Here is a 12,168-nt window from a genome sequence, read left to right on the forward strand (position 1 = left end):
TGTCCATCTTTGTGAATTTTAATGGCCTTTGGTTTGTAAATCCTAGTCATTGACTCAGAAGGATTCTGTTTAAAAATAAAGTATATATTGAGGATTACTTTTCAGTGCCTCATAAAAGCTATACATCAGGTCCCCGAGAGATTCTATATGAGAGAAACTCCAGCTAAATCCAGTCTTTATTCCTGAACAGTATCTACTTAAAACTCTTACTTGTTTTGCTGTGGTGACGAACTTGGTTGAATAATCTAGGAAAAGCTCTAGCCAGCAAGCATCTAGTTTAACTTTTTCTTTCTCATCATTTCTTTCTAACCCCTCTAGACCTAAGTATTAATAGGGTATACTAGGATAAGCTGGGTTGATGTAGGATGAGTGATCAAATTATTATTAAGGAAATTACACTCATGTCTCTCTAGGTGGTTAATAATAATTTACTGATCTGAATATAATGAATTGTGTTTATATGGGGAAAAAATTAGGTAAGTCTAATAGATAGGTTTATTAGCACCTCTACATATCTTCATGCTAACCCTAGTATTTTATTGTTTGTGTTTTCTGATATAACTATATTTGAAAGTTGTTGTTGTTTGTTTATTAAGCTTATATTTCTGTTCTGAAGTTTTGCTTAGGAGGCACTGGGGTATTTTCCTTAAGGACTCAGAATCAGTAGCTGGTGAAGTCTAGTCAAGATGAAAAAGCTGGGCTGGCCCTTTGTAAATAGTGGCAAAGAAGACCCCCAGTATGGGCACCTGTAGTAGTCAGATCCTTCGTGCCCTCCAGCAGATGTGTCTCTGTAAAAATACCATAGTGGTTTTAATCATTTGTCAATTTTTATCTGTTACTATCAGTTCGTGCTATTCAGTTGGCACATTCTGTTTTATCAACAGGTTTTTAATGATTGACTTTTATTTATACTTGTAAACTGTGATGTAACCCTCAAACACTTGATTCATTTCATTTAACTAGGGTGGTGGAGAAAATAACCTGAAGAGTCATAGTCGCACTAATAGTGGTATTAGTTCAGCAAGTGGTGGAAGCACAGAGCCCACAACTCCCGATAGTGAGAGACCCGCTCAAGCTCTCTTAAGAGATTATGGTAAGTCATGTTTCTTTTGAAATTCAAAGTTTAATAGAATGACTTTAATGCTCACATTTATAAAACGAAAACATTAAAATTTTAATGTTCATGATTTTTTAATGTACTTAAGTGTGATAGAGAGGATGTCAGTCTAAGAAGCTAAGAGAAAGAAAACAAATCTTTTTAATTTAGCTGTATAGCTTTTGTGTAGTGTATTAGATTTGGGGTAGTATGTTAGATTTTATAATTGATAGTAGTGGGTGATCCAGAAACATTTCTGAATTCTCTACTATGTGGGGCGGTAGAGAACCAAACAGGATGTGGGCTATGCCTCAGAGCTCAGTATAGTGGCAGAGATGTCCAGTAAGCCAGTTATTACACTGTGGCAAGGAGGGTGATGGGAAATGCATTAGATAGCAACCCAGAGGAGAGCATCTCTTCATGTTAAAACCTGTGTACCCTATTCACTAGGTTCTTTAGTCCTGAAACATTTCTATTTTCTGCCCTGCCAACTAAAACATTTGCCAGCCAAGCATCTTATACAGGGTTTTCCCCTACCTTGGGCAGTTGTTTTATCAGTTCTGTGAGTTTGTGGAGTACCTTTTATGTTTTTCTACACAAGTATTAACAGTGTATTGAATCTGTTGAGCATTTATCCAACTAGATTGGAGTGATATCTAGATTCTTAGATGTGAGCTTAATTTTTTAATCATCTGGAAAGTTAATGAGCCATGTTTCTATGATTTAAGTTTGCAACAGGTATCCTTGAACATATCAGATACATAAAGCTATTATATGGATATTTGAATAACACCTTTAAATATATTTGTAAATAAGTTATTTAAAGTATCTTATTCACTGTGTATGTAGATTTAGGTATTCTATAGATTGAAAATTTATTGTTTATGCTTTCTAAAACATGTTTAAGCTAAATAAATTTGTCATTACTGGCTGCGCACAGTGGCTCATACCTGTAATCCCAGCACTTTGGGAGGCCAAGGTGGGCAGATCACCTGAGGTCAGGGGTTTGAGATCAGCCTGGCCAATATGGTGAAACCCCATCTCTACTAAACAGACAAAAATTAGCTGGGGGTGGTGGCGGGTGTCTGTAATCCCAGCTACTTGGGAGGCTGAAGCAGGAGAATTGCTTGAATCTGGGAGGCAGAGGTTGCAGTGAGCCAAGATTGCGCCACTGTACGCCAGCCTGGGCAACAGAGCGAGACTCCATCTCAAAAAAAAAAAAAAAAGAAAGGTTTTTTATTACTGCATGTGTTCTAATATAAATGTTTTAAGTGATTATTGTTTGTTTCAGCATTTTGAACTGGTGTTAGTGAGCTCTGCTTGTAATGTCGTAAAATATTTTTTACTAAGAAATCCTGATTTGTGTTAGTGTCGCATGAGTGTCTCTCTTTAATGATCATTCCTTTTTCTGTTGTCACTGCCCTCTTTCTGATAGGATCGACAGGTATAATGTCCCTAAAGCTTTTTTTTTTTATAAATTCAGTTTAATCGTCCTTATTTAATTTTTTCTAATTTTCTATTAGCTAACTAGAAATTACTTTTAAATACAGATTGTAGCCCAAATAAAAATACAGTGGCTTGGTTATTTAGTTTTTTTTTAGAAATATTAAAGTAATCTTGGAGAATTAAATGTTAAAGTGTGTTTGAAAAGGCATTGCATGTGAGTTTTGATGGTTTAAACTCTGTAAGTAATTTCAACAGATGCTTGCTTTAGAGTAATTCCCAGCATCTGAGGAGGCTGTAAAATTTGAACTCTTTCCTCTATAAAGTTTTAAGGAAATAATTGATAGCCTTTTCATCACTTTTTGAAAATGTAGCTCTCTATGAGTTGATAATTTATAAACTTTAAGATTTACATTGTTATAAAAATGACACTGAAACTGCCAAATCCCACAGTTTTGTGAAAGTGCATGAACCAGGAGCTAGAAGCTGCTCTGGTCCAGCACATGTGCCTGTGCACCGTTTAGTCGGACTTGGCACTCAGGCCAGTGGGGTGGGGAGCATAGCACTGTGTGGGTGCCCGTCGTTCTCACTGTGGCTGCTATGGTCTGTGCCTAGTGGATGCTGTGCTTCTCGTTACTAATGCTTAGTTGTTTTCCCTCCCTGTGGGATGTGGCATTGGGGTTATATCCTAGCTCTTAATACAGATTCAGCTGCTGGGCTCCTGATTCGCAGCATTCATCTCGTCACTCAAAGACTCAACTCCCAGTGGCGCCAAGACATGAGCATATCACTGGCAGCTCTAGAGCTCCTCTCTGGCCTTGCAAAGGTGAGGAAGACAGTCCTTTTATTTTACCCCAACAGCCTTTGGCCTTAGCTCTTTTTTTCTTCTATCTCTTGACCCTTTGTGTGGGTATTTCAGTGTTGATCACTAGTGTTGATTTAGTTTGGTTTATATCCAAAGTGTGCAAAATTGAGCCTCCAAGTGAAGTTTTATGAAATGAACTTTACTGTTTAAAAATAGGTTCAAAGAGTATGAATGAGATTTTTACTGTTAAAATATAGGAAACATTTCAATACTTGCCATTTATTTATTTGCATATAATAGAATACATACTGATTTTGTAAAAAGTGATTATCTTAATGTATGCCATTTGGGATTACCTGTGGCTCTGCCATCTTCCATTATCAGAGATAAGTGAAAATTGGCTATACTTTTTTTTTTGTTTGTTTTGTTTTTTGAGATGGAGTCTTGCTTTGTTGCCTAGGCTGTAGTGCAGTGGTGCAAACTCAGTTCACTGGAACCTCTGCTTCCAAGCAATTCCCCTGCCTCAGCCACCTGAGTAGCTGGGATTACAGGTGTACGTCATCAAGGCCAGCTAATTTTTGTATTTTTAGTAGAGATGGGGTTTCACCATGTTGGCCAGGCTGATCTCAAACTCTTGACCTCAAGTGATCTACCCACCTCAGACTCCCAAAGTGCTGGGATTACAAGTGTGAGCTACTGCACCCGGCCTTGGCTACACTTTACAGTTTTCTTTCACAGCTGGTATTTCAGTTTTGTGGAACCTTAGAACTGGGTGGTCATTTGTGCTTCTCTTAAGCGTCTTCTTTCTTTGGAGATGAAATTTGCATAATATAAAATTAGCCATTTAAAAGCAAACAATTCAGTGACTGTTGGTACATTCACAATGTTGAGCAACTACCTCTAGTTTCAAAAAGTTTTTATCACCCCTAAAGGAAACCCATACCCATTAAGCAGTTTTGCTTCAGCCTCCCCACCCCTCCTCCTCTGACAACCACCAGTCTGCATTCTGTCTCAATGGATCTGCCTATCGTGGACATTTCATATAAATGGAATCATACAATGTGTGACCTTTTGTCTCTGATTTCTTTCACTTAACGTAATGTTTTCGAGTTTCATTTACATTGTAGAATGTGTCAGAACTGTATTCCTTTTTATGATTGGATAATACTTCATTGTATGTATATACCCCAGTTTATCCGTTTATCACTCGATGGACATTTGAGTTGTTTTCATCTTTAGGTTATTGTCAGTATTGCTGCTGTGAACATGTATGTACATGTATTTGTTTGAATACCAGTTTTTCAGTTCTTTTGGGTATACACCTAGGAGCAGAATTACTGGGTTATATAGTAACCCTATGTTTAACTTTTTGAGGAACTGCCAAACTGTTTTTCATAGTAACTGAATCATTTTACATTCCCAGTGTATGAAGGTTTCACTTTCTTTGCATTTTCTCTAACATCTAAGTGTTTTCTTGTCAGTAAGATGAGCAGGATTATCTTACATATAATACATAATTGAGGAAATACATAAAATATTTTGTGAACAAAGAGCTGATAAACAGGTGCTACTGTCTGGGATGATATGGTTCAGACCCTCATTTTTCAGTTGTGGCAATAGGTGTCAGAGGCTGTGACTTACCTAAGCTGTAAGAAACAAAATAAGCAATAAAACCTAAGATGTTTTATTGCCACTTAGAGGTTACCTCAAAGCTCCTCCAGGATGGACATCATAATTTTGTGAGAAGCAGTTACTGGTACAGAAAATAAAAACAGCCATTAATGAGACATACAGGAGCACACTGTCTTTTAGAGTAAGGTACTATTTCCTGTGACCTTTAGTATACTCAGTAGTAAGGAATAATTAGCCCTAGATGGACCTGCAAATCATAAAGGGCAAATCATTAAAAAAGATTTTTAAAATCTTTTTTACTACCTGATTTTATGATTTACTATAAAGCTACAGTAATCAGAATAGCCTGGTATTGGCATAGGGTTGGACAGATTGATCAGTGGGAGAGAATAGTATATCCATACATAAATGGTCATCTGATTTTTGACAAAGGTGCAAAGGTAATTCAAAGGAGAAAGGATAGTCTTTTCAACCAGAGGTACTATAAAAACAACTGGATATTCATATACAAAAAAACAAAAAGTTTTGATTCATACGTTGCACTATGAACAAAAATTAACTCAAACTGGCTGGGCATGGTGGCTCATGCCTGTAATCCCAGCATTTTGGGAGGCTGAGGTAGGAGGAGCACTAGGAGTTCGAGACCAGTCTGGGCAACGTAGTGACATTTCGTCTCTATTACTTAAAAAAAATATAGAAAACCTAAAGTATAAAACTTCTAGAAGAAAATAGGAGAATATCTTTGTGACCTTGGGATAGATTTCTTAGATATTACACTATAGAAGAACAAACTGATATGTTGAACTTCAAAATTTAAAACTTCTGTTCTTTAGAAAACACTGTTAAAAGAACGAGGTGACAAATCACAGACTGAGAGGAAATGTTTACAAAGCATATATTTGATGAAAGATTTATATTTAGATTACATAAAGAACTCTCAGAACTCAGTAAGAGCCTTTCCTTTTGGTGGTGCACAGCAGCAATATGGTGAAAATTTCTAAGAAGAGGAAGTTTGATAGCATCTTCAGAAATAAACTGAGCGAGTACTTGCAGAAGGTGACTACTCTGGAGCTGAGGTCCAAGTTACACCAGCCGGAATAGAAATCACTACCTTAGCATCCAGGAAGCAGAATGTTCTTGGTGAAAATAACCACTTTATCTGTGAATTGGCTGAGGTAGTTCAGAAGAGGTTTGGCTTCCCTGAGGTCAGGTAAAGCTTTATGCTGAAAAGGTGGCCTGAAAGAATTCTCTATGCCATTGCCCAGACAGAGTCTGTGCTATAAACTATTATTAGGTTTTCTGTGGGGAGGGCCTTCAGTAGTGTGCTGCGCTATGCAGAGTGGGGCAAGGGCTACGAGGTATGGTGTCAGGGAAACTGAAGGACAGAGAACTAAATCCATGAACTTTGAGTATGATCTGATGATCCACAGCAGGGACCCTATTAGCTACTATGTTGATACCATCATCCATGTGCTTCTCAGACAGGGTGGGCTGGGCATCAGAGTGAAGATCATGTGTCCTGGGACCAAGTGATAAGATTGGTCTTAAGAATCCCCTGCCTGATCATGTGAGCACTCTGGACCCTAAAGATGAGATACTATTCACCATGTCTATTTCAGGACAGATCGTTAGGAAGCCATGCTCTACCCAACCCCAACTGAATAATAGGGTCTCCTTGGCAGCTGGTTCTGGAGTCTGGATGTTGCCTTGTAAAACATTTAATAAAATATTTTAAGAAGACAAAATACAACAACAAAAACCCTTACTAATACAACAAACAACCAAATTAAAAATTGGCCAAAATATTTGAACAGACATTTTATCAAAGATGATTATACAGATGACAAATAAGCACATGAAAAATACTCAATATCATTAATTATTAGGGAAATGCAATTAAAACCACAATAAGATACCACTACAAATCTATTGGAATGGCTGAAATATAAAAGACTGGCCATACCAAATGTTTGTGAGGATGTGGAGGAACTGTTGATGGGAATGTTAAATGGAACCACAATTTTGGAAAACAGCTTGGCTGTTCCTTAAAAAGCTAAGCATACACCTACATATGACCCAGTAATTCCACTCCTAGAAGACAAGAGAACATAAATTGATACAAATATCTTGTACATTAATGTTTATAGCAGCTGTATTTATAATATCCAGAAGCTGGAAACAACCCAGTGTCTATTAATAGGTAACTAGAATAATTGGGGTATATCCATGCAATGGACTACTACTCAGCAATAGAAATGAATGAACAATTGATAGATTTTTCTGGGTGAGGGGAGAGGGAAGCCAGCCAGAACACGTGGACTGGGCCGGAAACATGGGGCCCTTCTGCTTGGCACCTAGCCCCTCCCTCTCCCCTCACCTGGAAAAGATCCTCCCCATCTCCACAGAAACCTGACTGTCCCCCTACAGGGCTTGGGAGGAAGTGGGCTTTGTGTACAGTCCCTGTTGACTCCAGTGCCCCCTGCTGGCACCAGACGTGGGATCTCTGTAAGGCTTCAGGGCACAGCTGCCCAATGGCCAGAAGCAGGGCCCGCCATGCTTTGGCACAGCTCTGGGACACCCCACCTGTTCCCCAGGTGTGACCTATCAACAGCAACTTTGCGGTGTGGTGCACTATTTGTGGAAAAACTCCCTGTTTTCTCTCTGGAAATGGGTCGAAGACCAAAGAAAATGATGTGCCCCACTTGGTCACCCCGAGCCGCCTGCCCTGGAACACTGGCCACAGTTGAGGAGGTGTGTCTGTATGCTTTGAACCGCGGTGGCGGTGCTTGTGGTTGGAGCTCCTCAGGGTGGGTGCGCATTCGCAGTGCGGTGACTGAGACCTAGAAATCCAAGTGTCGGAGGTCCTGAGGCCAGCCAGAATCGCTTCAAAATGGAACGAAGGTATTTGCGGACTTGCATTCAGAGCTGATTCATCAGCATGAGCCTGTGGACGAGCCCACGGAGACTCGTGGACCTGGCGGGGCAGAGAGCCTGCTGAAGAATGAGGCCCTGGCCATCGCTGTCTTGGAGTTGCTCCCCAAAATTTTTTCCCGCCACTCTTCAGGGCAGACTTTGACGGGAAACACAACCAGACTCTGAAGGCAATGGTGCAGGCCTGGCCCTTCACCTGCCTCCCTCTGGGAGTGCTGATGAAGGGACAGCAGCTTCACGTGGAAACCTTCAAAGCTGTGCTTGAAGGAGTTGATGTGCTGCTTGCCCAGGAGGTTCACCCCAGGAGGTGGACACTCAAAGTGCTGGATGTAGGAAAGCATTCTCATCAAGACTTCTGGACCATATGGTCTGGAAAAAGGGTCAGTCTGCTCATTTCCAGAGCCAGAAGCAGCTCAGCCCATGAGAAAGAAGCGAAAATAGATGGTTTGAGCACAGAAGCAGAGCAGCCCTTTACTCCAAAAGATGTTCTCGTAGACCTGTCCCTCAAGGAAGGTGCCTATGATGAATTGTTCACCCACCTGATTGAGATAGTGAGGCGAAAGAAAGATGTACTACACCTGTGCTGTAAGAAGCTGAAGATTTTTTGCCATGCCTGTGCAGAATATCAAGATGATCCTGAAAATGGTGCAGCTGGACTCTATTGAAGATTTGGAAGTGACTTGCACCTGGAAACTAACCTCCTTGGTGAAATTTTCTCCTCACCTGAGCCAGATAAGTAATCTATGTAGACTACTCCTTGCTCACATCCATCCATCTTCCTTCATTTCCCCAGAGAAGGAGGAGCAGTATATCGCCCAGTTCACCTCTCAGTTCCTCAGTCTCCACTGCCTCCAGGAGCTCTACATGGACTCTTTATTTTTCCTCTGAGGCCGCCTGGATCAGTTGCTCAGATGCATGATGAACCCCTTGGAAACCCTTTCGATAACTAACTGCTGGCTTTCAGAAGAAGATGTGACACATCTGTCCTGGAGCCCCAGCATCAGTCAGCTGAGTGTCTTGAGTCTAAGTGGGGTCATGCTGACCGAGATAAATCCCGAGCTCCTCCAAGCTCTGCTAGAGAGAACCTCCGCCACCCTCCAGGACCTGGACTTAGATGAGTGTGGGATCATGGATACTCAGCTCCTTATTCTTCTGCCTTCCCTGAGCCACTGCTCCCAGCTTACCACCTTCAGCTTCTGCAGGAATCCCATCTCCATGTCTGTCCTGGAGAACCTCGTGCACCACATCATCGGATTGAATAATCTGAGCCACTTGCTGTATCCTGTCCGCATGGAGAGTTAGGAGGACGTCAATGGCACCCTCGACCTGGGGAGACTTGCCTATCTGCACACCAGGCTAGGGAGTTGCTGTGTGAATTGGGGTGGCCTGGCATGGTCTGGCTCAGTGCCAACTCCTGTCCTCACTGTGGGGACAGAACCTTCTATGACCCAGATCCCATCCTGTGCCCCTGTTTCACGCCTGCCTAGCTGGGTGCACATGTCAAATGCTTCATTCTGCATAATTAGACACTGAAGCCCAGGATTCAAGTGCATCTTGAAGCAACACAGCAGCCACAGTTTGAGAAAAATATTCAGTGTGAGTGAGGGAAAAAAGGGGAAGTTGGGGGTGGGCAGATGTTGACTTGAGGAGTTGATGGAATCTTTGGGGAGATGCATTCTATAGAGTTAGAAATAGAATCTGAATTTCTAAAGGGGGATTCTGGCTTGGAAAGTACATGTGGGAGGTAATCCCTGTGTGGACTGTTATAAAAAAAAAACTGTTGGAAATAAAGAGAAGCAATATGAAAAAAAAAACAATTGATACAACTAAAAGTGTAGTTAAATCTGAAAATAATTATGCTGAGTGAAAGAAACCAGAACAAAAAAAGGTACATATTATATGATTTTATTTATATAAACTCTAAAAATGCAAGCTAATCTATAGTGATAGCAGATCAGCAGTTGCTTAGGGAGAGGAGCAAAAAGGTGGGAGGAAGGATTGCAAAGGTGCATGAAGAGATTCTGGAGGTGATAGATATGTCCACTGTCGATTCTGGTGATAGTTCACAGGTGCATACTTATGTCAGAATTGACCAATTGTATACTTGAAATATTGGGCCCTTTACTGTATGATGATTATGTTTCTGAGCAGCTGCACAGAACTGTGCAGAGCCTAGAGCATCACTGTGAGGCTGGGTTAGGGATTTAAAAATGTGCCCATGTTCTTTCAGTCTCTGGCAGTGATAAACAGGTATACACAATGTGTTTGGGTTTTAGGGCATGAAAAAACTATGCTAAAATGAAATACTGTTTTAAGACTTGAAAAATACCACTATTTTTTGTGGAGTATTATGCTACATCTGAAATATTCTGTTCCTGTATATAAAGAATATAAAAAAGCAAGGCTTCCTGTAGTGTATCACATTGTCAAATAGGTCAAGCTTCAGGGCAAATGCTTTGAAATAGGTACAGTAATTCCTGGCTGATTGTTTTTGTTTTCCAAATGAATATGCTCAGGTAAAGGTGATGGTTGACTCAGGAGACCGGAAGCGAGCCATCAGTTCTGTGTGCAGCTACATTGTTTATCAGTGTAGTCGGCCAGCTCCTCTTCACTCCAGGGATCTGCACTCCATGATAGTGGCAGCTTTTCAGTGTCTCTGTGTCTGGCTGACAGAGCACCCTGATATGCTCGATGAAAAGGTGAATTTATTTTACTTTAAACCATTAAGTAAAAACAATGTATGCTAGCAAAGTGCCTTTTGAGAGAGAATATCTAAATTTAAATACAGTATTGCACACTTTAAACTGAACATACATGTTAGATATAATGGAGCACTTGTCCTTTTGGGTACAACTTGAAAACTGTCATTTTGCTTATATTTGGTTGCAGATTAACTCGTAGAGAAATTCTTTAGAAAGATGGGACCTTGACTAATTTATCTGAACTATCAATACTGTTCTTTCTTGAAAGGGTGGTAGACTGGATATAGCTAGTAGGCACTTTGGTCACCCTTCACCAAACAAAGAAGGGCAGTTGATTGCCAGGCTGCAAACCTAGAGCACAGCTTGTCCATAAAGGTTGCTTCTATCAAAAAATGTTACTTCATGCTCATTTCTTCACTCTCAAGTGGGTGCCGATAACTAGTCTGCGTTCTCTACCATTGTTTCATGCAATGTCTTCCTTATAGGCAAGCAGGTGTTATAAGGAATTCACAGCACAAATAAAAGGAGAGATCATTGGATATTTATAGAAACCTTTATGTAGTTTAAGAAATAATATTGTTGATTAAATCTTAGTCATTTTCATTATGGCTTCTGAAGTTATAATACCAGAAATTATTTAAAAATGTCATTACAAGATTTCCTTTGAATATTATACCATGTCTTAAACCAGCCCAGGTTTCACTGAATTTCTATTTTATCTCTTTGTGCTTTGATTTACTGTCTTGAATTTACATATCTAACTCTCTAAACACCCAAATTGAGTTCTTTAAAGAGAAATCGAGGGACGGGGGTGTAGTTTATGATATTACTATGAAGTTAATATATACCCATTAAAGAAATTAGCAAGAAACTGGAAGCCCTTCCACCAAAATGCATCTACTGTTAGCATTTGAATGGATTTCCTTGTCTTCTCATGAGAAAGGTGTGTTACAAAAATGGATCTGCCTTTTCTGCTTTTAGGACTGCCTTAAGGAAGTACTGGAGATTGTGGAACTGGGTATCTCAGGAAGTAAGTCCAAGAACAGCGAGCAAGAGGTCAAGTACAAAGGAGATAAGGAGCCAAACCCTGCATCTATGAGGGTAAAGGATGCTGCTGAAGCCACCCTAACATGGTATGGAAGTGACCACATAGGGATTGTGCCTAGGAATTAGATGGGGTTAGCAGTGATCCACATTGTTTCATTTCCTTCCCGACTCTTCAGCTTTATGTTATGTAGCCCCTGTAGGGTACTTTTTCTCCAGAAGTAAAATGGAAAGAAAATCTCTCTCTCTATATTTTTTACCAGTTTTTTAGACCAAAAGAAACTAGGAACTTGGGGTTGAGAGTTTGAGTTCTTTTTCTATACCGTTTAATTCAAGTCATAGTGTGTTCCAGCTAGAAAGGATCTTGGACAGACTTATTGCACACCCTCACTTCAGTAGCTAAGTCCAGAGATGGTGTCTGTCTCTCTGTGGTTACACTACGAGCTCTACTTTCCAGCTCAGTGGTCTGCATTCTCTGCTATACCGTTTATATTACATAGTATAGGTTAATTCAA

The 12,168-nt window shown here is 40.2% G+C and overlaps 1 protein-coding gene and 1 pseudogene across 47 annotated transcripts in view; both read left to right on the forward strand.

The window, feature by feature from the left end:
- Positions 1-12,168, forward strand: part of RALGAPB (Ral GTPase activating protein non-catalytic subunit beta) — a 129,820-nt gene that overhangs the window by 77,652 nt on the left and 40,000 nt on the right. For 26 of the 47 annotated variants that reach the window (XM_078371644.1, XM_035298592.3, XM_054255340.2 and 23 more), the window contains 4 exons: positions 964-1,093; positions 3,232-3,365; positions 10,424-10,606; positions 11,591-11,742. In XM_078371644.1, coding sequence (XP_078227770.1) covers positions 964-1,093; positions 3,232-3,365; positions 10,424-10,606; positions 11,591-11,742 — 599 coding nt within the window. The remainder of the gene's footprint in view (positions 1-963; positions 1,094-3,231; positions 3,366-10,423; positions 10,607-11,590; positions 11,743-12,168) is intronic. The other 21 variants (XM_035298594.3, XM_078371641.1, XM_035298599.3 and 18 more) reach the window with 1 other exon arrangement.
- Positions 7,778-9,519, forward strand: LOC144582471 (melanoma antigen preferentially expressed in tumors pseudogene; annotated as a pseudogene).

This window comes from Callithrix jacchus, chromosome 5 (assembly GCF_049354715.1).
Source record: "Callithrix jacchus isolate 240 chromosome 5, calJac240_pri, whole genome shotgun sequence".
Taxonomy (NCBI): domain Eukaryota; kingdom Metazoa; phylum Chordata; class Mammalia; order Primates; family Cebidae; genus Callithrix; species Callithrix jacchus.